This window comes from Hypomesus nipponensis, chromosome 28 (genome assembly GCF_054491055.1).
Source record: "Hypomesus nipponensis isolate SF chromosome 28, ASM5449105v1, whole genome shotgun sequence".
NCBI classification, from domain to species: domain Eukaryota; kingdom Metazoa; phylum Chordata; class Actinopteri; order Osmeriformes; family Osmeridae; genus Hypomesus; species Hypomesus nipponensis.
In genome coordinates, this window is record NC_140388.1 from 13,070,558 (window position 1) to 13,096,156 (window position 25,599).

The following is a 25,599-nucleotide window of genomic DNA, read 5'->3' on the forward strand; positions in this document are numbered from 1 at the left end:
AAAACTACATTTCCCAAACTATATTGCCCTGAACACAAAAGCTGGTGCGGCCCATAGTGCGGCCCTTCAGCAGTTTTTCAAACACCAAACGCATCTCAACTACGCTTTCTTCCCATTGCAACTGCCGGATCTTTTTTCAGTCATCAGCCATGTAAGCCTACTTTAATGAAAAACATTTATGTACGCATTTGTTTGACTACAATCAATTCTTCATTAAATTAAACGCAAAACCTGGCATATTGCTGTAGTTTGTAGACATCCCATCTAGTCTGCAAACCAGGTGGCAGCCAGAGAGTGGCTAAAAATTCTAGCTCTACTCGGTATCGATAGCCATATAGCATTCCATCTTCCTGGTTTTATTATTTATTGCTTACTAGCTACAGCTAACTAAGTAGTTAGCTTTACACTTTACGTTTTGGAGTTCAGAGTACGTTTGACTGCTGTATTCCAACGAAATCAGTCATTTTAGCTTGCTATTACCTATCGTTTGCCTAGCTGCTAGTATATAATTAATGAAGGAGTATTAATTAAATATACCTCTAACCAATACTATCTAGTGACACTGCTTGCTTGTTATCACGTTATGAGTTTGTACCTGCAAGCTCGCTACCGCTGCAGTGGTACTGGATTTCATGTTATTGTTTTCGATCTTTGTCGAGCATCCGTGTTTACCAAGCTGGACAAGGGTTTTCAATAACGGATGCGTGTAGCAAGAGCACCTTCAGTCACAGCAGAGAAAATGGTCCTTACACACTAGGCCTTGGCGCCCACAAAGATTTGTGGCCTTCGTCTGGGCAGCGGGAGGTAAACTCGCATGTTACGGTTAGTTATCGGGGGCAGGGCAGTCCCTCTGACTGTTATTCAGTGGCTGTGCCAACAGGCATCTTAACATGTGGACCAAGGATGGGGAACGAAGGCAGGTGGTAATCCATTTGGGAATTTAATAGGTCAACAACGGTGATTGTTATTTTTAGATGCATGTGTCAAATGGAATGTACACCTTGCCAACATAGTACTAGTAGCAGATCACCTATCACCATAGCAATGCTTTAAGCCTCACTGCAAACTTGTCAGTGAATTAAGCCAATTTTTTTATTCAAGCAAAATATATATATTAATATTGGGAATGGCTCTTGAAAGCTAATCTAAAATAGATTCCTATTACAATCAAGATTGAATATGAATGGATAAGTGTACGTTTGTTTAGATTTCTGGTCCTGTATTTTGACTAATATATTTTTACCGTCCATCTTAGAAATGATCTATTAGAAATGTTGCAATGCATGAGCATCTGAGTTGAATCTGCACTGTACTGAGTGGCCTATTGGTGGCAGTGTTTCCCTGCGTAAACCTTCTCTGTTCACATCTGCAGAATGCCCAAGTCAAAGGAAGTGTTGTCTTCTACTTCTGGTAGTGACTCTGACAGCGAGGTGGAGACCAAGGTATGTTCTTCTTTGGCCACATCCCATACCCTGATGTCCTTCAAAAACATTGTATTGTAACGTAAACGTTCCAGGAATAAAAAGGTATTGGAGGCTGTTGGGAAAATTGAAGATGTAACACATTTATCCTGTATAAGAATGATTCTGTGTTCAGCATTCCTTGTGTGTAGAGAGAGGTCTACCCCCAAATCTGAACTTTGGGGGCTCTTGGTTACCTTTTTAGTTATAATCTTTCAGAGATGATCATTCCAAGAATGAGACGGAACACAGAAGTCAAGCTCAACATGACTCAAATTCCTACATTCTTCTGAAATACACTGCACTTAATAAACATAAAAATAAACATTAGTTTCCCCATCGCCCCTGTTTACTGTAATAACACCACGCTCTGATCTGACAGTTGTTTTTACCCATATGACACCCTTACATGGCTGAGAAACACCACCTTCCAATTCTGCAGGGGTGTAGGTCATCCTCTCTTTTTAATGTGCCCAAACACTAACACACACACTTTTACTATGAAAAATATATTCCACAGCCGCATCCTTTGTTATTTAAGAAATCTGTCCCGCCCACATTTGAAACCGTCCCTCCACCACCTGTCCTCGCAGGCCAAGAGGAAGAAGCCCAGCATACCTGAGAAGCCCGCCAAGAAGCAGAAGAGTGGGGAGAGCTCCCGGCCCGGAGGCTCTGCTAACTCCAAGGGGGATTCCAACCAGGAAGACAACATGTTCCAGGTGCGAGTCAAGTCAGGGTGCATGTTCCTACACAGCATCCTCACATTTACATGTACTGTTACATTCATGACATGGTTGATATTCTTAGGTCAAAGTTATTTTAAGTTAATAAATAAAAATTAACCGAGACCATAAAATGCGTATGTAGGCCAACATATATTATATATTAAGCCTTGAAAAAAAATAAATTAAAAAATAAGATCTTCCTGTGTTTGTTGTTTCAGATTGGTAAAATGAGATATGTCAGTGTGAGAGACTTCAAAGGCAAAGTGCTGATTGACATCCGAGAATACTGGATGAACCAAGATGGTGAGATGAAGCCAGGCAAGAAAGGTAATCACTCTGCTGGAAAACATTCCCACTGTCATTTCCCCTTTTTCCTTTAGAAATAGATTTTCATGGAGTAAATGAATGGAACATTTCAGATGCGAAATAACAATGGAAAACATTACACTTCGAAAGTTCAGGCCACAGAAAATTGCACAACGTTTGTTGACTCTTGTCTATTGCCTCTTCAAGGTATTTCCTTGAACCCAGAACAGTGGAGCCAGCTGAAGGACCAGATCTCTGAGATCGATGATGCGGTAAAGAGAATATAACACCCTCGCGGTGCCACAAAACATGAGCTTGCCTAGTGATTTTAGTTGTTTGCCGCCAACTTTTACATTTGGCAGAAAAAGGTTTTGTAAACAACTGATTTCTTTTTTAACTAGCCAGATGCAGTTATGTCCCAAATAGTCTTTCCTGCATGTGCTATGACATTTGTGTTGTTTTTGATCTATCAAAGTGTGTATGAGTGGGTGCTGTGTGTCTGTTGCTGGTGGGTATAGTTATGTTATGAAGAGTGCTGAATTGTACTTTGTATTGAATAGCACAATAAAGGCTACTAAGCCTCTTAATTTAAGTGTGCGTCTTTGTGGATTTCTCTTGCTTTTCCAATCTGGTTTGATATACAGTATATGTCATAGTAGGCCACGGTAATATCTATCATTGATTCCATGAAGCAACTCAAACATAAGTATATTTCCCAAGCCTACAAAAGCATAATAAAACGTATTGTTATATTGATACAGAGGGGTTTTTACAGTTTTGTAGTACATAAAACTTCAGTTTTGAAGAGCATACATGCAAGCTGAAATGTATAATACAACTGTTGAAACATCCTTAGTTCTACAGTGACAATTTTTGGAGAAATTCACTTCTGGTCGATGCAGCTTTAAACAAGACGGACTGCTCACAAGATGGCAGTAGTTGACTACAAATGCCTTCTGCTGGTATCGGTGTTAGTCCAGTCAGGGATAAACCAACACTTGAATGTGGAAAACATGTTGGATTTAAGAAGCAAGTTTACCCCAAAAAACGGGTATTCTTTACGAGCATTGAAAGGAGGGACAATTATGTCAATAACACAACGCTTTCTTGGTGTCGCTCACGATTAAGAACACAGATAATGCCAGCCATAAAACATTTAACATATTTATAAATTATTAGTGTTGATTATTTATGAACACATGATTTATTTTGGTCAGTGTATACATACTGCCTATATCGACAGTTTTTACTTGATCCTACCCCGTATTGTGTACAGGCTACTGATGAGCATGCAGAAAACAAGTTATAGCCAGAGTTTTGGCTACTCTGAGAAAATCATGCCATAGGCTGTCATTTCATTTAGCCTCAATCATTATAGTCGGCTAATAAGAAAAGGAGGAAAATTCCCACCCTCAACATCTGTGGAATCGCTGCTGCCGATAAAAAAGGATGGACATTAGAAAATGTTAAATGGGAGTGTGCTGTAATGAAAAGGAGATGTTTTCTGTTACACACGCAAAGCGTGTCCCTTTAAATTCATCGTCTTAAAAGGGGATACTCCCTAGTCTCTGGAAGTGGTTTGAGTGCCCGTGCAACCTGCACCTGGGAAAGGGAGCAGACCCAGCCCAGAGTGAACTGGTGAGCTCTCAGGAAGCGTGGCGGCATTTCTCACTCCAAAAAGAAAAACGTTACACTTTAATGGTTTTATGATGGATCTAGACATGCAAAGTGTATTCTGGAACAAAAAAAAATAAGGGAAAACCAGAGTGAGAGCGAAAGGCTGGATGTACTGTAATAGCGTAGGTCACCCACGCCTGCGATGCTGAAAAAGCACCCACCATTTACATCTGCTTTCATTAGAAAGCTCTAAAACAAGGCCGTCAGTCGCGCCCCTGAACATCAGCGGGTTGTGGTTGCTGGAACCGCTGCAGCTCTTGTCACTTGAGCCCTCAGGATTCCTGTGTCGATGTTTACTACCTCAAACCTCGTTTCACATTTTGTTTTCCAGACATGATGTGAACCTGCCTCGGGAATGGGCAGGTCATCTCATTGTTTCTGTCAAAAGCTGACGTTTCAAGGCCCTCAGACAGAAAGTGGGTTGGGGGTTGGGGAGAGGTGTTAAAAAACTGTCTCTGATTTGATTGATGTCTCTGGTCTCTGTTGTTTTACGCGGCGGTGGCTAATATAAAGGATCCTGTTTCCTGGAAGGAATGCGGTCCTCCATTGAGATGTGAAGTGCATATTGATTATGGAGCTATTGTTTATGACGGACATTGTGTTGGCAGGCCCCACTCTGGTTATTTCCTGCCGCTGGAGCTTTTATTATCATAGTGACGGACAAATGATATCTAAAAGTTTACAACCCAGAAATCACTTCTGCTTTGCAGCGAGCGATGGAATCATTTATAGTTGGCTCGTCAACGAAGTCGTTAGAAAAACGAAAAGCTTTTCTTTAAAACACAGCCTGGAATAACAGCATTATTATACGCGTTAAAAGCATGTCAGGGAATTCAATTATTTAAGCTTAACGCTCATTATTCAAGACTGCAACGTATTTCTCACTAGTAGCCTATGTAAAAACCAACAGAAAAAAACGAGTTTCTTGAGGTCAGATAAGTGTAACAGCAATAAAAGCTGAGATAGATCAAAACCAGGACCCATTCACGATTAATGTGAATCATTCTCCAAAAGCTGTCACAGATTTTACAGTAAAAGAACCGTGATGATATTCTGTTTGAATGTGCGTGATGATCACTATCCTGACTGGAGGCTGTTGAGTTTAGAGTAGAGAACCAATGGAAGATTCTGTTTGATCACGCCCAGTTCAAACCTAAATGTGCAAATTCAAATAACCACGGGCAAGATAGACTCAAACTTACGGCGATGGCGCTTGAAAAAACAATATTACACGGACTTCAACTGGCCTGTCTTTGCCCCCAAAATGATGAGTTTGGAATTTTACTGTGTCAAGAAGTTCTTAACATGCGTCGAGGGCCACACTGATCCGTAAAATTCCAGTGTCACCTAAACCGGAGGCCTTTTGTGTGATTGGCTAAGCTTGACCACACCGATCATATCAACTAACACCGTTCCTGACACGTTCACAGCTACCTACGTCACACTATACCCCAAAGGTCAGTCACATCCCACAGCCAGTCAACATGGTGAACTACAACTCTCCTCCTAAATCCAAGCAGTCTGTGTCAATCTTTTTTGCCACTTCATCAGCATTAAACAGCTGGTACTGCAACTGCAGAATGTTTTACACCCAGAGGATTAGAGTGAATTCACGTCATACTCTCGTGTTGCTTCTGTAGCCAACCTATAATGGCACATTCTGTGACTGTTTCAAATTAATTCTAGTTTCTTTAACAAAACACTTTACTTAAACAAACAATTACCTAATGATGTATCATACATATACTCATAAACCCAGAACCCAGCTGTCAGTCACAAGGTTCCAGAAGAGACTGACAGAACTGTTCCTCGTCAGTAACCCTACGTTCTCAGCTGGTTCTCTCAAACAGGGGAGAGAGAGTGCCGAGTCAACGTGGTAGAGAAAGGTGTTTGACTGTGGTGTCCTAGTGGCCGCACGTACCACTACGCCTGGAGCGCAGGGGCTTAGGTTAGATTCACCATGGGCCATTCCTGCATGTCTTCCTCTCACTGCTTTCCTGTCTCTCCAACTGTCTTCGTTAGTATAAAGCCCAATAATATATGTGTATACATATATATTATATATGATATATATTATAAAAGGTGTAGGACCAATCCTTCAGCCTCCGCCTCACTCTCCATACCTTTCTCTCTCTGTCTCTCTGGAAACCTGTCTTCTTCTCTCCCCGCTTCTCCCCAAGCCCGCGCCACGCTGCTGTGGACGTTGCTGTGGCCACAGCCTGTGTAGATTGGAATGCGGTGGGCTTGTTGATACCACAAGTCGACTCCCCATTCCAAACACACACGCTGACACACAGCTGGGACACACCGAGCCGGCGCAGTCTGGGGTTTTGGCCCCGATGCCCCTTCCGGGCCCCGGGCCAAGCCTGCCCTCACCAGGGCACCTGGGGAGGGACACCCGCCAGTCCCTCAACCCCAACACACACAAACCCCCACAGAGACCCAGGGCGATAAGCCTGCCAAACTAGCATGCACACTTGGGTCCCCTTCCATCTTCTGAATAGCTATCATTCACAGTGAGAGGGCTTCCTTGCACTGACGAACACTCACATCCACACATCCGCACATCCATTCTCCATGTGTTTCTCAACCGAGGACTTGAATCACCCTCTAAATTCCATTTAGACCCCCATTGTCCCCAACTTCCCCTTCTGAGGAGACGGGTTGTTTTTGTAATCCCCGGAAAAGTGTCGAAGCGTCCAGGAGAAGTGTAAATGTTTGCGGGTCTCTGGGGATTATCGGCTTAATAAACCAGATTTCCCTTTGACTCACTGGCTCTGCTGGTTGCACAGTAGGACAGTACGGTGCTGGCCTGCCAGAAACGGCTGAGGGATCCTACTTTTTTTCATCCCGCATTTTTCAGTGAACGCTTAGCAATGAATCGCGTATTCGTGAAGTCATTATGCAGCGAGCCTCGCATGCCTTCCCACCTAACAGGCCAAAGGCTGCCATGATACAGGCATCCCAAGCCCAAGGACATCATTAAAGTAGGCAAGGAGCTGTAAATAAGAGTCATTTCAATCATGCCGTCGTCCGTAGGGTAGGTGAAGGCTTTGTGGTGACGGGAGAGTGATCTAACTCCTGCTGCGCGTGACACAACCAGTGTGTCCTGTTAACGCCGTATATAGGCTAACTTCAATCATCATCGCAGAAATGAATTACAAGTGGGAGGAGGCAGGTCATATTAGTGAGGTCATATTAGTGAGGTCATATTAGTGAGGTCATATCAGGGAGTCAGGTGGCTGAGCGGTTAGGGAATCGGGCTAGTAATCTGAAGGTCGCCAGTTCAATTCCCTGCCGAGCCAAATAACGTCGTGTTCTTGGGCAAGGCACTTCACCCTACTTGCCTCGGGGAATGTCCCTGTACGTACTGTAAGTCGCTCTGGATAAGAGCGTTGACTAAATGTAATGTAAAATTTGTCTTCATTGAATGTCCCGTTAAAGTGTGTTTAAACACGCTTGTACACACCGCATCTCTCAAGTTGCATTTCAGCACATAAAGTTTGCTATCAGTCACCTAATTGTTGGTGAAAATTGGCTAAGCACTCGGAAAGTACATTCTTTGTTCGCTCCAGCCCCCTGCTGGACTACATGCAGTTTCTAGGGAAAATACTGATTAATGGAAAAAGATACATTTTGGAATAGGGCAGTCATTATACACTCATGGTGATGTTCCCCTGGGTTAAACTGCGCAGCGGCAAGAGGTTTTCCCAATGACGTCACCCGGTGAAAAACTATCTTTAAAATAACATGACAACTTGCTGCCCAGCGGTGATCCCAGCATTGTTTTCTCAGACTGTGATTAGTTACCCCCAATTTTAACTTGTGTTTCCCTGTTTATCTAATGTAGCAACAAATGCGCTCATCTTTTGCATTTTGCAGCATTCTGAATAAATAATGACCCCCAAGATCCACACTTGGCCACCTGTTCTGTGTTACTGATGCAAAATTTATGGGATTTTATCAGCACATTTTGATGTTGGACAGTTCAAATGCAAAGAACACAGTAAACCAATATATTGGAATCATCACAAACACATGCAATGCACTCCTAGTATTACCTCCCTACTGAAACCTTAAAAAAAGCTTACAGTTCACAAGTCTATATGAAAACTTTCAACCCTGTATTCCGATTTCACATCTATTGTATTAATAGGGTCCTGAACAACAGCTGGTGCCAAAACCTGGTATAAAACAAGAATTAAGTATTTTTAGTGGCTCAGGAGCAATATTGATACGTTGAGCCTCTCTTTCGTACAGACCAACAACACTATTAGAGCCTCGGCTTACGAGCATGAAATGAAACCCTCACAATGGTGGGCAGTGACACAACGTTCAAACAAACCAGGATTTGCGCCCTAAAAAAAGAAGCAGGAAATCTCTGACGTACGGATGGCTGTGCCACACACACTGAGTCAACACTGTGTTTCTCTACAGACAACTAAGACACAGGACCATGTGGAGGATGTTTGAACAGCGATCAGCACATCTCTCTCTCTCCCCTCTCTCCCTGTGCCTCCCTCTCTCTCCCCCCTCTCTTTCTGTCCCTCTCCCTCTCTCCCTCTCCCTCTCTCCCTCTCTCTCTCTCCCTCTCTCTCCCCTTTCTGTCCCTCTCTCTCTGTGTCTCTCCCTCTCTCTCTCAGTGGGGCAAGACGCTATCTGCTAGCGTTCAAGATGTGGCCTCTTGGATTCCTCAGCCGATGGCGCCTTCATAGCAGCCTGTGACGTGTGTCGGAGTCTCGTCTGTTAGCTGTGGGATTTTTAAACAAACAGGTCTGAAGGCAAACACCGACCAAGTCTTCCTCAGGCTGAAGTGGGTTTCTGCCGACGCACTTCCAGAAAAGAGACGACCCCCTGCTCTGGCCTGCACAAACGCTGCCCCACTTGACTGAAATACTGAGAGAAAGATGTACAATCAGTTCCAGCCAGGCTTTAAGATATGAGGCACAGCGTGGTGAAGTTGTCCTGGGTGCTGAAGTACAGCCAAGAACAGCTACTGCGATCACCTTCCTGCTTCCCTAGACTGGAGATTGGGCCAGGAGTCACTCCTGGTAGATACTATCCTGAGGGCTTGCACCACTTCGCTAATTAAGTCACAAACCTAATTTAAAATGTTGTTCTACAGTTAACGTTTCCATTTTTTTATGGTTAATAAATGGAATATTTTGGACTGAAATTAACCCCTAATGACGTGAAATGCTTTTTTAATGTGTTCCCTCAGGCCTGTGTCTGTGTCTGCACTGAGGAGGTGAAAGGAAGTTTAGAGGAATGTCTAAAGCACAATTTGGAGTAACAACTCAGTAGCGTGTTATTATTTTGTTCCGAAAATCATTACTTTTATGAGGTTGAATTATCCCCCTTTTTTATTTGGTCTATGGTAAACTTTGAGAATACCTCTGAGCATTCTTCTGTGGAAGGAGGACAGTAGATGGTTCCACAGCCAGCTCTGTCACTTTAAAACCATTGATGGTGGATTGAATCAGTCTGATATTCCACTATAACAAATACCTCCTAAAAAAAGTTCAGTGTTCACTGACAATTGTGGCATTTTCCAAATGTTTCAAAGTAATTGGGTTTTAATGTAGAGCATTCATTTGTATCAATATCATCTTAATTTCAAGTGACATTTTAATCTGAACTACTTTGAATCAGGAACTATTCCAGATCTAAAAGTGTGTTGTCTTAATGGTTGCGTATGTTTTGGTGTGTGACCTTGACTGGAGGACACAGAGGTTTCCTAGTGTCGCTAACCCCACAGTCATCCTCCGTCTTCAGGAGAACTCTGGGTCTTATTAACCTGTCCCTGTGAGTCTGCCATGCCTCTGTGCTGCCCTGGCCTCCTTTAAAAGGGAGGAATGCTGGCCAAATGAGGCTGGTGGTGATGTGATGTGGCAAACTGATGAGGAGAGGAAAACCTCCGCAGGGGGGCGTCTGCCGCGAAACAGAACGGGCCAACCAGCCAACCAGCCAACCGGCCAACCAGCCAACCAGCCAACCGGCCAACCAGCTAACGGGCCAACCAGCCAACCGGCCAACCAGCCAACCAGCCAACCGGCCAACAGGCCAACCAGCCAACGGGCCAACCAGCCAACCAGCCGACCAGCCAACCAACCAACCGACCAACCAGCCAACCAGCCAACCGACCAACCAGCCAACCGGCCAACCAGCCAACCAGCCAACCAGCCAACCAGCTAACGGGCCAACCAGCCAACCATCCAACGGGCCAACCAGCCAACCAGCTAACCAGCCAACCAGCCAACCATCCAACGGGCCAACCAGCCAACCATCCAACGGGCCAACCAGCCAACCATCCAACGGGCCAACCAGCCAACCAGCTAACCAGCCAACCAGCTAACCGGCCAACCAGCTAACGGGCCAACCAGCCAACCAGCCAACCAGCCAACCAGCCAACCAGCCAACCGGCCAACAGGCCAACCAGCCACCCAGCCAACAGGCCAACACACCAACAGGCCAACCAGCCAACCAGCCAGGCTGCAAATATGCACTCTCTATGTGTTAAATATTTTCAAAACAGGAAACAGACCTGGTAGACCTGGTAGACCTTGCGCCCTGGTGTCCGTCCCTGGGTGCATTCCTCTCACAATGGGGGCATGACTAAAAAACGTAGCGGTGATATATGGGAGCTTGTCGCGGTGACAAGGGCGCTGGTTGGGTCTAGGCCGACATGTTTACGAGCCAATATAAACCTGTGTGGACGCCTATCTCTCAGGAGCTGCCTGCGCGCAGCGACAGAGACGCTGGCATGAAGAGGAGAGCTTTGCCAAATGAAAACAAGGTGATCAGGGTCACAAACAAGAACTACAACGTTTTGTTCAGTATAAAGTTTATGCAAAGGCAAGTCTTCAGTTGGGCTTCCACACTTGACTCCTTTGTTCAACATTAAGTCTGTTGATTTTATAACCAAACTGAATACATAATAGTCCATGATAACGTGGTTATTTTCAGTGATTCAAAAGTGAACAGAAGTGCACCTAATGTTGCACAATCATTCATGTAGCCAAGGAAAACCTGTCATCAATGAAAACACTGCAGTCATCGAGGGATTCACCAATCAGACTAGGGGAGAGGTGAGGAAACGATCTTGCGCAACTTTTGACAAGGGGTTTGACCCAGGAAGGCAGACTTGCTCTGCAATGATCCAAGCAGGTTAGAGGTTGTGGGGGCTGATTAGATGTCCCCTGCACAGAGTTAATAAGCTTCATTGCTTGATGATATTAATGAACAGTGTCACTCTCAAGAACTTCCTGCAACACTGATAAACAATGGGAAAGTATCTTAATTTTTTTTGCAATACTGTACTGAGGGTCACAATATGGAGACATTGATGACAGACTGTACAAGACACAACTGGCTTTCAATCAGGCAGCCGCATGCAGTCAAACGCTAGAGCAATGTAGTAAACTGTAAAAGATCAGTTTCCACTGAAAAATATTCACAAAACAGTCAGCCAAGTGTAATGGTAGTAGTGAGGAGACTATCAAACAACTTCCCACTAGGACTCCAAAACGTGGGGGTGTAAAAGCTCTGTTCTTAGTTCAACATCAGTAAAAGGCAACACTTTTTTGCTGCATAATACTGATGGAGATCATTTGTTTGACTTGGTTCATGTGTTCTGATTTATGTTGTTTATTCCTTGCTTAAATTCAACCTGTTGTTTGGATCAGAAGTGCTACAGTAGCCATACAACAAAGGTTACTCAATTGACTACAGCGGAAATTATACAAAAATATCTTTACTCTCTTACAAGTCCAGGAACTAAATAAAACCACATCCAAGCACCAAACTTCCAAATACGAGTGAGGCCTAGTTATAGCCTTCCTGACTAAATTCCAACAAAAATATAACATTGCAGGGAAACTGAGAAAACAAGCTGACTTCAAATGATGCAATAAAACCAAGAAGAGCCAGGTTCAGACAGGAAACATGAAGATCTCCCGTTGAGAAATACAAAATACAGACCTGAGATAAGACATATTGCAAAAGTCTTTGAACCATGCCAGTTTAGAACCAGTACCTTTGGTTGATTCACATTTTGTCTGAATGTTCGAGACATTGAATTAAACTTCACTTGTTTTTTTGGGGTCAGATCTCCTGGTAAGATATCCTGTTGTTTGTGTGACCCCCATGTTCATATGATCATACCAGCTTCTGGGGAAACATGTCTGCTTTCATGGAGCTTAACCAAGCAAGCAAAACCCTCTTACACGCGTGTCATTTAACGACACGCTGTCACGCTACTGTAGCTGTTTGAACTGAAGGTGTTTCAAATGAGTGAGTCAATATTACATTTCAAGTTACTGTCCGTGTCAGGGGCGATTCTAGGATCAGACTTTTAGGGGTGCTCAACCCCCAATAAGAATGAGACATGAATACAGTTCCTTGCAAAAGTGCTAAACCCCCTTGCTAATAACAGGCATGCAAACAGAACCCCTAGGCATTTTTAAATTAATTTATTTTTGTTAAATGTACTAAATTTTAAAGTTAAACGCATGAATCTAGTGAACTTTGAGAGCAAAATTAAGAGGCTAGGTCTATGTAGAATCTGTGTTCTTGTAAACAATGTCATGTTCTTTTAACCATAAAGTCATTTTTGTATAGCATACATTATAAAAACAGTTAAACTAACGGGATTACCTGTGTTGGACTACTTAAAAAAAAAAAATCAAAAGCATAGACATAATTTTTTATATTGTATTAAAATTGTTTCTACTAGATGTGAGATGGGTCTGTAAACTTCTCCCCACACTGCCTCTGATTGGCTGTGAGGTTTAGGCATCAGGAGTGACGATTGGTTCCAGAGGCAGTTGTAGAGTCGGGAAGCACGGGTAAAATGCCGTGTTGGCCATGGCCACTACTTTTAAATCTTTTATTATTATTATTATTATTATTTTTAGAGGTGCTGACATGCTTGAGCACTCAAAAAAGGGTCTAAAATCGCCACTGGTCCGTGTGATATTTTGATTTCCGGAGTTGTATTTGTAGACTAATTTACTTTTCCATTTTTTTCTCTTCAGTTCATTTTATTTATTTTATTTCAATGTTCCAGTGCTGCTGCAGGAGTCCGCTTCTAACAAACCCTTCCCAGCATGTCACTGAGTAAAGTTCAGGACACCCAGGAGGAGGATGGTGAACCTGTGACAGTAACTGTTTGAACGACATCCCCTATTCATGCTTGTCCTCTCCTGTCTACATTCGGCTGTTCGGCTGTTTGTTGACTCTTCCCAGGGTCTGTCTGCTTTGTACACTGCAGCCCACATGCTGCCAACAAAGGGACGACATCTAACAAAGTTCTTCAGGCCAGACATGGTGAAATGCGGTCTTCAAAGGTTACGTTTTCCATCAACATCTTGACCCGCGCCCGAGCACACTGCTCTTTCGTTTTATTTTGTTCGGTTCTCTTTGTGTTGTTAGAATAAAAGGACTTTTAAAGGAACTGAACAAGAGGCTAGAAAATACACAAAGGCCTTCGTATTACCAGAAGTTGGTAGGCGTCGATGTGAAAGCTATTTTCTTACAGCAGTCATTACCGATCTCACGCAGGTAATTTAGACACATTAGAAATCCACTTTGCGGACCTTCACTTATCAAATCTTTTTTAAATGTCAAGAGCCATTTGTTGCTTTTGTAGCTCTTTTCAAACAGACTTAAATAGCTTCGTACTGGTCTTTTGATGCCATGTGTTTTTCATGTCACTCCAGGACATGCAGGCAGGGGTGCAGACGGGATGCAGGCGGGGGGGCAGGAGGGGGGGGGGCAGCTGGGGGGCAGGGGGAGCAGGGGGGGGGGGGGGGGCAGGTGGGGGGCAGGTGGGGGGCAGGGGGGGCAGGTGGAGGGGCTGTGATTCAGGACTCTGCTAAAGACCCTTTCTTTATGCTATTTTACCACGATATCCTAAGATCAAATAACACAGCCCTGCCCTGAAATGAACCCCCCCTGTAATTTCTGATCTGTATGTCCCAGCATCAAATTATTCTTATTGTATATTGAGGGGACTAGTATGAGGTCTGTCATACTAGGGTTCCTCACTATTATTGTCTCTTTTTTCAAGGCTCGAGTTGTGGAGTTGCTAGGATCACGAAGGAGAAATGTCACTTCACTTGAACACAAGGGTTGTTTGACTTAGGACACGTCCAACATCCTGAGATTAAAAGACTGTGAGAAGTCATAAAGTATTGCAATACTCCTTCCCAAACTAGACACAAAGGATGACATTACTTTAAGAATATATAAATTGTAAAGTAAACGAATCCCATCATTTGAACACGAAAGAACAACCTCCCTTATGCTAGATTAATCACAAAACGTCTCATTGACCTTAAAAGTGGTTCCTAACATGTATTATTCTGTGCCTCTCTGTGGTACTTCAGCACCTGCACATGAATCCAGGAAAACATTTTCCTTAATTCCCTTACCTCTCCCTTTTACAAAGCTCTACTTGAAATGCGTGTGAAATTTCTGCCAAACCTGATTAACCACAAACTGGGTACAATTTACACTGTATGCTTGACTAACACTCCCCCCAGGTTTATACAGCAACTTGAAAATAAAATAATTAGAATTTGGCAACAACAAATATTAGTTGACGTTAGAATGTAAAATGTGTAAATTTGGGGCGTAATTTGTACTTGAGCACAATGACTTTACCCTCAGATTTGTTTAGAGTGGGACAAGCAAGTTGTGGCAAAAATGTTTAAGGCAGAAATTTCCCCCAAAGTACAACGATCCTCTCTCCCTTTATGGGAAGGAAGGAAGGAAGAAAAAGCTTGATCATCGGCTTATCAGATATATAAAATCATAACCACAGACGATTATGAATTGAATCACCAAGCAGTCATTGATTTTCAGACAGTGAGCAGCAGAAAGTATCTCATGTGGCGAGGAAGTTTCGCGGAGCACAGTTTTACAGACGGACGCTGGAGATTTTCATTAGACCCTCAAAACATCGAGAATGTGAGCTTCCTTATTCCCGTATATGAGCCATAAAAGCAAGTAAGATTTGTATTCAGTAGATCAACTATAATGTGTGCTTCAAACCCTCCTTACAGACCTTCCTCGGACACTCCCCAACTGACAGAAGAGCAAACTGGCAGTCTTCAGAAACACACCTGAGAGGACGTACAAAACAACCAGGCCAGGCGCGTCTGCTGTGGTGAAACTGTGTTAGCAAGACACACACTCGCACGAAAACAGTTGACTCAGACGACTTTCTCTGGTTCAATCAAAAGAGCTCAAACAAACAGACATGTTGCTCTTTCCTAACTGGTGTAGGCCCCATTCCTAAACATTTACAGAGAAAACAAACAAGTCCAGGATTCAGCTAATGGATGATGTGTGTCCTCCCCTGGGCGATGCAGGGAGGCAGGATGGGGCTTTGGAAAGAGGGGGCATGGAGGGAGTTAACCTGATAAGTTGATGACAGTGTCTTTCTCTGCCCCTCTGCTGAGGCAGAGCCCACCCAATCAGAGGAGACCAGATGGTCTGGTGAGAGATGAGAACCAGGTACCTCTTTCATACTCAGAATATCTGCATTTAATTCTCATTCTTAGGGTAAGTCGAGTCTTTCTCGATAGACATCCAGAGTCAATTTGATTCAAATTAGAAGCATTTTTCATGCTTTATTATATTATAGGTGAAGTGTGACAGGAGAGGCAGGGAGAGAGAAGGGTAAAGACATCAGCAAAGGACCCAGGTCACTGTGTTAAGGCCTCTATGGTACACACACTCAGCCACTAAGGTACCAGGGCAACACAGATTAGAACCTTTTTATAGATTTCAGCCACAGAAGATTATCATGGAAGAGGATGTGGCATGTCTTAAAGATTGTTTTATATTCACTGTTGGAGGCAGCGGATGTGCCAAGGTTCGGTTACAACAAGCCTCTCCACATTCATTAAACGGTCCCTCGTCGAGATAACAAACCTGTAAGACAATGCCAGTGTAGACTCTCCAACTTTTACTGGTCCTTTTCATGGATGCCATCAATGTTGTTTGAGGAGAAAGGAAAAATCCCCTCTTTTTATGATGCAATTAGTCCTTTCACAGAGGCTGCGGGGAAGCTGCTGGGAAAGAGAAGTTTTGTTTACAATCTTATCAACGGTGTCAATGACAACAGGTGGGGGGCGTTCAGGGGAACTCTACTGCCTTGTAAATGTAGCCAATAGACAAGCCAGTCCTTCAATCTAATCCTTCCAGCGACAATCTCAACACCCATAGATATTTTTGGTCTCCAGTTTTTTGGACTTCCACATTGAAATATTAACAATCTTTATCCACACAGTTGAACCACAATAGTCTGGGGGGAAATCAATAGAATTTTGGAGGCAACCAGCAAAAATCCTTTTCTGTTTGAAGAGTCCATGATGTCGAGTGACTGAATCGCTGAAGCTTCGTGTTGGCCAGATTGTGTCACTTACTTGTTGGTGTGAGTGACGCACTATAGGGTAGTGAAACATCTTGTTGTGATTATGATTATTGTTTTTATTTCCTCTCAAAGAGCCGCTAATACAAATCAGATGGGCTGCAGAACAGGTACACTCCACAAACAGGCTGTGTGCTGGTTGTTTCATTCCTCCCAAGATTTTGTTGACTTTATTTCCCTGGTGATCCCTGCAAACTCCTGGCTCTCTGGGGATGAGCTACTCGGGCTGGATGTTTCACACCTGTGTTGCTCCTTATCTCACTCCAAAGCCATGCGATACCCAAGCTGTTCCCCTCCAGTCCTCCGCTCCTCTGCTCCCCCAGCTCTCACAGCAACACAGCTCAAGGAGGCATCCCAGGGGGAAACTGCCTTTTGTTTGTGTATGTTTCTAGCATGATATCTAAATGAGGTAAGCTCCCCTCGCCCGCTATCTTGATCATCCCAAGACGAAGATTCCTCCCCTGGAACATTCTCCGGAGCCTTTGTCTCGTTGGAAAGGCCAGATGACAGTGTTACCCAATGGGAGTGGATCTTAGGTGAGCAGAAGGACTCAGAACACATGAAGCTTGTGTAATACAGTGAGCCTCACAGTGGGGAACACCGCACACATCATCAAGGGCAAAACCAGCTCTCAAACTGTTGTGGAAAGTGTCACGTCTGCTCCTGCTACCAGTGAGACTACAGTGTGTTCTGAATTCACGGAAAGTCATTAGCTTGTCTCACTTTTTCACATGATTTGCATTAAATGTTCTGTCTCACCTCAAACCCCAACTTGTAAAATCCAGCAGGATAGTATAGGCAAACATTTATCTCTGTATTAGCATGTTGATGTAAACAGGGGGTTGTTTCTAGCTAATCATTGTGGATACAGATTTCTCCCACGTGGAGCTAATCAGGATAATAAAGCTCTGCGGTCTGGAGGCCTCATGCATCTGGAACCAATCTGCATCACAGCTGAGTCGATCTCCCATCTGTCTGATTCATCTTTCCTCGTTCACCTGTAGGCTGGTGTGCAAGAGTTCACCAGAATCAAACATCCCCAAAGAGCTGGAAGGAATGTTTGAGCTTTGAGGAGGCAGGATGGAGCCTGGATACCAAGGAGACCAGGTTTAGAGGCAGAGGCATTAGTATGTCTGTTTGTTAGTGCACCAAGACAACTAGGCACTCATCTCTGTGGAGCTCAATAGTTCCGTATCCGTGCTTGCAAGCTTCCCCCCCTGTCGTTTTATGTGAACAGGCTTGGTTTCAGCAAACAAAGGCAAACGTTTTGGCCAGGAAAAGCACATTGCACATGGGAGACTCAGAAATGCGAGATCCTGATGAACTTCATTTTGTGGTTTGCTGTTGAGGGTAAAAGGAGGATATTGTTCTTTATTTTCTCATCAAATTTGTGTAGTCCTATTTGTGTACCCTGTAAACAATAGCTTCCATGAATGTTTTAGCATGGCTGGCTAAAGGCTAATGCTCATTATATCCTAACCAAAACCCTTCATATTTGATACACTCATAGAAAAACTAAAACGTCTATAAGGTCAGCCACAACTAGCATTGACTACTTATAGCTCTTCTTGTGATATTGCTATATATTTTAGACATTAATGTAAAATAACTCAAGATAAAGTCTTCAAATTTGAATAAGCAAGAATACCCCCCCCCTCTCACTTCACGAAGAAAATCCCATTTAATGCTGCATCCTTGTTGTCCCACCTACATTTGAAAACAAACCTTTGCCCCTGCACCACATACTTGGGAACAGTTAGCAAGGAAAGACACAATCATTCTGCAGAGAGAAGAAATATTGTGAAACAGTGGCGCCACTTGTGACTTTCCCTTAACAGAGATTTAATTCTGACTGCAAGCTGTTCCATGAACCTGGAGGACTGGCAGCAGTCTCATCAGAAATGTTTGGAATGTTTTGCCTGTTTAGAAGCCCGATGGGAACACAACACCTCCAACTTTCCACAAACTCTTAAAAAATTCAACCCATCATGTACAATATCATGGGCCTTCGCCAGGACCAGACAACCTCCTTGGAAGTCTAACAAATATACTTTATGGTCTATGGAATTTAAACCATTATTCTTTAAGTTTTTTACCTGTCATGAAATGGTGAGCAATCCATTGAACCAATGCATCTCATCAATAATATAGAGAATAATACCGCAGACTGAACAACAGAATTATTCAATATTATTTCTTCCCATTCACCAGCTTAACTTGGTTTTGCACCATGTTGAACAAAACATGTTTTTAGATTTGTTTCCATTGCAGAACAATTATTGTCAGTATTCAGAACACACCCTTGAACTTGATGTTTCATCAGGTAAAAACATCACCAAGACGCTACTCCCTCAGAAATTCCTACATCAAAAATATCAGGTACAGACTTTTCAACCAGGCAATAAGTCTGTCATCTTTTAGGCCTATATCTGTGAAAATATTAGCTAAGATTTAGGAGGCTCTTAGGCTTTGTAAATAACATTGGGAGATTTAAGAGGATTCAATTTCACCACCTCTCAGTAAACACTCAAACTTTCCTAAAACTGTGAGGAGCAACTCTCGGATAAGGAGAGAGAGAGAGGTAGAGAGGGAGAAGAGAGGAGCGAGAGAGAAGGAGAGAGAGAGGGAGAGGGATAGAGAGAGGGAGAGAGAGAGGGAGAGGGATAGAGAGAGGGAGAGGGATAGAGAGAGGGAGAGAGAGAGGGATAGAGAAGATGAGTGTGAGAGAAGAGAGAAAGAAGGAAGGAGTAAGAGAGGGAAAGAGGATAGCACATTCATCAGGGTTGAGTAGAGCACAGGGGTTTTGGGGCATCTCTACATTTCCTGGAACAGCAGCATTCATTCTGAATGAGAGCAGGTTTGGGTGCTCCAACAGCAAGCAGAGGCAGTAAATTAAACATAAATGTGGCGTGGTGTTTGTGTGTACATATTCCAAACACCTGCAGAATTACCCGTCTTTATCCTGCTTGTTATTGCATAAGATAAACTTTCAAATTAATATTTTCCCCAGCTGCTCAACTGGCTTGCACAGCTGTTTTTATTGATGGGCCAGCTGGGTTTTGTTGATGAACCATTGAGGCATAATTTCACATTTTCAGGTTTATCAGATGTCAAATACTGAAAGCTGGTCAGAAGAACAGAAATATGAAACACAACAGTCGCACAAATGGAGACATTGGAGGCAGTGATAACCAGGGATGTGGTGTACTTCCAAACAATTTTACAAAGTGCTTTTCATGCATTACAAAAAAGCTCAATCATTATAAAAAAAAGTCAAAAGAAAGACTAGAATAATGTGCTTTAAATAAACCAGACAATGCTCCTACGACCTACTAAATCGCCCCCTACCACCACCACCAAAATAATATTGTTGGAAAGCTACGATTCTTGTGCTTCTATTGATATAAACTATTTCAAGATCGAGTCGCAACAGCAGGTACAATCTACGTCTTTGTACGGTCACCAAACAGAGACTACTCACCTAACAAGGCTCAGAGCTGTCCAGCTGTATGCACAACATCCCAACAAAAATGATCCGGTTACATTCCCAAAGGTCCAAACTATTTAACCAAGTATTTCGTCCAAAACAATATATTACACCTATCAATAGCCATGATCTTTTGTTGCATCATTCTGACTTTGCTGACTGAAGACCAGTCAAAATGGCTACTGCACTCTGACCTTTCGATTGACACCTCATCTGACCCAATAGGAGCTTCCATGCCCTGTCCATAGCCTGCTAAAGCCAACCAGGTGGCTCCCAAAATCTGTGCGTCCTGCCCCCCTAGTCCCCCCCGCTACCCCCCGCTCCAAGGTTGAAGGTTCAACAGAGAATGTAAAAATGTCCAGTTTAGTAATTAGAATGAGACTCACGCTAGTTCTCAGAGATACAGTCCACTGCCTTAATCAATCTTAGAATGTCCTAGATCAATGCTGAACCAGAGATCAAGAGAAACCAAAAACCAAAAATTGGCCAGCTTCAGCATTCATTTAAATGTTTTACTTGAAAGAGAACAGTTTATGTGTTATGTTGCTGCTGAAAACCAGACTGACTTCTTCTTTCCATTACCTATAGAACCTATGTTAAGACTATGTTCTGGACAAATGTTGGAAATAAAATGGTCAAAGTAAATTGTCATGTTACTGCTCATAATGAATGGGTCCATGATCTGTTTCCGAAGAACAGACTGTATGCTGCCGTGATTAAAATAATGACATTTGCATCCGGTAGACAGCGGGCTATTTCCAACAGTGAACAAACTAGTCAGATAATCCTCATTATCCCTCCAAAGAAATTAGACGGTAAAAAAATCTAAGAAGGGAATGAGGATCTCATGTGAGACAATGTCCATGAGATTCTGCAGTATAAACGGGCTTGAACTGGTCTGTAAAGAGGCAGTTATGGGGAATCAGAACAAGCAGCCTGGGTGGGATATTCCTGGATGGGGGAGGGTAGAGCTTAGTGGCTAGAGTAGTTGACTGCAGATCAGAGCTTGCAGGTTCAAATTTACCCTGTGCTGTACATTTACATTTTAAATCCAAAACAAAACGTCTGAAAAGGTTGTGTTGATATTTTCCAAAGGCATGTACCATCAACATTTCTGAGACACTTAATCTTTGGTGAGAATGATCCTGCTCTGTTGGTCTTACAGGTGAGGTCTGTCATGGAAAATTCTTCTTTTCAAGACATTTCCAGGAAAACGCACAAACACAGTGGATTTCTAGAATCTGTCTGACAGGTGATTGAATTTCTAGGAATTAAAGCAGCACCTTAAAGATCTGCTAATCTTTTTTAACAAGCCACAGTGAACTAGATTTTCAGATTCGAGTTGAAACAGGAGGGCCAGAGTGATGAGTTGGATTTTGTTGTCTGAAAATGAAATTTAAATGGTCTTAACATCTGCTGTTTGAAGAGGCCTGATGAAAAGGCCTGATGAAGAGGCCTGATGAAGAGGCCTGATGAAGAGGCCTGATGAAGAGGCCTGATGAAGAGGCCTGATGAAGAGGCCTGATGCCCTGAGGCTTGAGGAGAGGGTTGATGCTGGTTATTGTTGTGGAGGCCAAGCATTTCCCCCACTTGTAATTTAGATTTTTTTATTTAAAGGAAACCTCTATCATACTTTGTCGGCTTTAAGGTCTGGATGTTTGTTCCCTGTGTGCTGGTTAGAGTCCAGACAGGGCTCAGCTCAAAGGCCTCCTCTGCAGCTGCAAGACCCTGCAGGACCATCCTCCTCTTCACACACCACGTGTGTTTTTATTAGATGTGGCGATCAACTTACCTGTGTTTTTCTGAAGGACCTTTATTATTACATTTGGTTATCAGCTGTGGTATCCAGTCATAGCTGCCATGCGGGCAGGAGTTCAAAACAACATGCTGAGAAAACAGCTTCCACAAGGAAACCAGAAAGAGACGGTTGTTGAATGACAGACTGTGTGACACGGAAAAGACAGCTAAGATGGAGGAGGTTCAGGGTGACTCTCGGGCTCTGGGTTGTGTGATTCTTCGGGCTATGGGTTGTGTGATTCTTTTCACCGCACTTCTTACTAACGACAACGCAGTCTCACATCCGATTGGCTAAAGACGTGTTTGTTTACTGCCCACTCAAATCAGGAAGCAATCGCTGATAAGGCCTCAGAATGCTGGTCTTTCCCATTTCTTCACCCCCTTGTTGAGATGTTAAGTGCAAGGAAATGAGAAACCCTGTCCTGGTGTTGACATTCTGACTCTGGGAAGAACATGTGGGAACGTCGGCCCTCACCCCGTGTCCTCCAGTTCTTGATGCACTTACAGATTAACACTGTAAACACCCCCCCCACCTCCTGTGGGTAATATGTCTCTTCATGGGATGCTATTGTGACACCCTTCTGACAGCATGTGAAACGTGATGTTGAGCCAACAAAGCACTTTTAGAGCTGTTTGTTCTTGTGAGACCAGGTGTTTTTTCCTGTTGGTTTTCCCGTAGGCTCTACAAGCGCAGGACTGTCGTCTTTAAAAGGCTGAGATTCTGGGGCACCTTTGTAGCTCACCGGATAAGCACGTGTCACACCTCACTTAAACTGTCCAATAGAGCAGGAACATTTGTCGTACATACAGTATATCTTTGAAAATAACGTTATTTTCACATTCAATATCATGCTCATTATTGTAACAGGGTTTTGATATAAACACCTATGCAGTTTTACCAGAGTTTCTGTCTGGTGTTCTAAGCATAAGCATAGATATGTTCCTCCAGAAAGGGTGTAATGAAGCTGCTACCAGCCCTGTGGAACCAGAGCAGGTCCCAGTGGACCAGCCCTGTGGAACCAGAGCAGGTCCCAGTGAACCAGCCCTGTGGAACCAGAGCAGGTCCCAGTGAACCAGCCCTGTGGAACCAGAGCAGGTCCCAGTGAACCAGCCCTGTGGAACCAGAGCAGGTCCCAGTGAACCAGCCCTGCGAGGCGCTGGAGGATCATCACAACACGATTATAAAACACCCCTAATCTTTGCAAGATGGTTTTTCCTTTGGAGGGAATGGTCTGGCAATTGGTGGAAATGTACGTTCTATTACTCATCTCCAGTGTGCCTCCAAGGGAATTCACACTAATTGTAGAATGCTTCACTTGATTTTTTGGCAGGGGATAAGAGGGTTTACTGCCAGTGTTGTCTGTGGTCTGCCTAGACACTGATGTAAACCACAGGGTCAGTGTTGAGATTGTTCTGATTGGATTGTGTTCCAAAGCCACACGGATGATATCCCAGAGCTCCTTCCATACGAACGCTGGCCTGACCTGCAACACTGTCCCACTGTGGAGCACCTGAAGACGGGGCTTTATATTAAAACACTTAAAAGGCTCTGGCAGCCGTCTGAGAAAGTGAAAAGTTTGCAACTGGTGGTGTTTTCAAATTAGCTGAAAGAGTAAGATGACCCTATTTTCAACAAGACTAGCCTGACTAAAAACTTCCCAAACGACCACACTTCTCCAGCCATCAAACACGCTGAGAGCTGGCATGAGTATTGCCCATTAACGTTTCAATCCATTAAATCATTTGTTTCCTGGTTTTTACGTTGGGATGAAAGGAATGGTTCTTATTTCTTCTTTTTCGAGACCAAGGTACAGGAAATAGACTGAGGCCTATTCCCTGGTACAGGGTTTGGCATGACAAGGGCCTCGCTGTATATTTTGACATCTGTTTCTCAATGCTCACATCTGTACAAATGTCACATTTGTGGCCGGAAATGTGTCTGGCCAGTGCAGGTGCAATGAAGTGCTTTTCAAAGCAATCCCAACTCCCCTTCCTGCACATCAAGGAAAAAAGACACAGGTTTCTGACATCACTGCGAGGACATGGCACCTATAAATGTTTTTTTGAGATGCTGTTCTCTCGGCTATCGCTTGAGTCTCCAGAATGTTTCCTTTTAGACTTCATGGCTCAGATGACTGGAACCTAAAGATATAATACAATAAGTAAATGACAATATTTTGTACAAAAACAGAATGTTTAGAATATGAGCGATTAATAGATCAAAGCACACAAAATGTAACCAGAGGCAGTCAATTATGTCACGCTATTATCACCTATCTGTAGTGTAAACAGTAGTTTTGGTACTTTTTGTAGATTTCTTTCTTCTTTTTTTACAAAATACATTCAAGAAATATATTCTGTTCATGAGATATTCAGGTGCCCTGCTAACTCTTGGTTGGCATCATGATAACCGCACCCTTGCATGAGGTCTGAAACAAGCTTAGCTCATTATTTTACTACCATTTATCCTTGACCCAGGTTGGCCCACAAAGTAAAATCCAGATCTGAACAGCATGTGTTTAATGTGTCTCTGATGTTCTGTTCGCAGACAGACACATACACGCATGCTGACTTTGAAATAAATCTACCGTAGGAACACCCTAATATGTTATCCAAGCGTAAAAGAGGTTGAAACATTCGCTGTTCATATTTCAGTTAGGCGAGAAGATTTTGGAGAATAATTTGTCATCTACATTGAGACCATCTGTGTATAGTTGAGGAATAAGGAATGGTCTTTCAATGGTGTGACAGGATACACACATTTACAAATGTGTTATATAGTGCCTGTTTTACATCAATACAACTTTTTAACTTTCAAACAGAGAAATTCTGAAAATACACCTGATTATGAAGACAAGGGTTGTAGTTTTAGACCCGCCACAGCATTCATACCTAATCAAAACACTCCTGCGATTAGTTCTCAGTCTGCCTCCTAGTATGAATCAGAGTCTTCAAACATGCGTAGCAAATGAGAAGTGCCTGTATTATTTATAGTTTCTTTGAAAATAGACACGCGGGTTTGAGATAGGATGCAAATTGCTGCTTCAATCACAGTTTGAATGGTTGCCTTCCTCCCTTCGGCCTGATGAATGCAGCCAGAGTCAGATCCTTCCAGTGCTTCTTCAATCAACTCAGTCCCCCATATGGAGTTAATAAAGCTTGTCAATGATTTGCCGCAGATTGGAAGTCTGAAGGGCTGGCTTCCAGTTAGCCCCTTTCATAAATAAAACGTGACTCATATTAAGTTGAAGCTGCAAAGCAATTGAGTCGATTAGAATGGAAAGCAACATTTCCTGTGTTGATTAAACTGTGTGCTGAGGCCCAGAAAGGAAGATCCTTGGTTGGGTAACAAGGTGGAGGGAGTATCTTAACATGGAAGGATAAAAAAGATGGATCTGGGTGCCCTGGCTGGGGGAGGGGGGCGGGGGAGGGATGGGGGAGGGGAGCTGGCAGGGAGGGTTAAAACTCGGAGGTGGTTGGGCCACATTTCTCACTGAATGTGTGAGCCCTGCTGATCTGTGTAAATATTTAAACAAGGCCGATGTGGTGGCGGGGGGGGCGGGTGAGGGATATGCAAATCCATCCATCTATTGCGCAAGTTGTGGTCAATCTCAGACAAGAGGGCACACTGGCCATTTCTATTCACCAACTTCCTTTTTCAATTTTGCAGAATATTACAACAACAGAAATCTAAAATGGTTCCAAGTC

At 43.3% G+C, this 25,599-nt stretch overlaps 1 protein-coding gene across 1 annotated transcript; it reads left to right on the plus strand.

The window, feature by feature from the left end:
* Positions 1-39: 39 nt before the first annotated feature.
* sub1b (SUB1 regulator of transcription b) lies at positions 40-3,083 on the plus strand. The gene is made up of 5 exons (XM_084695200.1): positions 40-151; positions 1,373-1,442; positions 2,054-2,179; positions 2,404-2,512; positions 2,699-3,083. The coding sequence occupies exons 2-5, from the start codon at positions 1,374-1,376 to the stop codon at positions 2,776-2,778; spliced, it is 384 nt and encodes a 127-aa protein (XP_084551326.1). The 5' UTR covers positions 40-151; position 1,373; the 3' UTR covers positions 2,779-3,083.
* Positions 3,084-25,599: the final 22,516 nt, after the last annotated feature.

Coding starts and splice junctions, on each gene's coding strand:
- sub1b (XM_084695200.1), top strand. CDS start 1,374: ATGCCCAAGTCAAAGGAAGTGTTGTCTTCTACTTCTGGTAGTGACTCT. Junction 1,443..2,053: donor ACAGCGAGGTGGAGACCAAG/GTATGTTCTTCT, acceptor CTGTCCTCGCAG/GCCAAGAGGAAGAAGCCCAG. Junction 2,513..2,698: donor GATGAAGCCAGGCAAGAAAG/GTAATCACTCTG, acceptor TGCCTCTTCAAG/GTATTTCCTTGAACCCAGAA.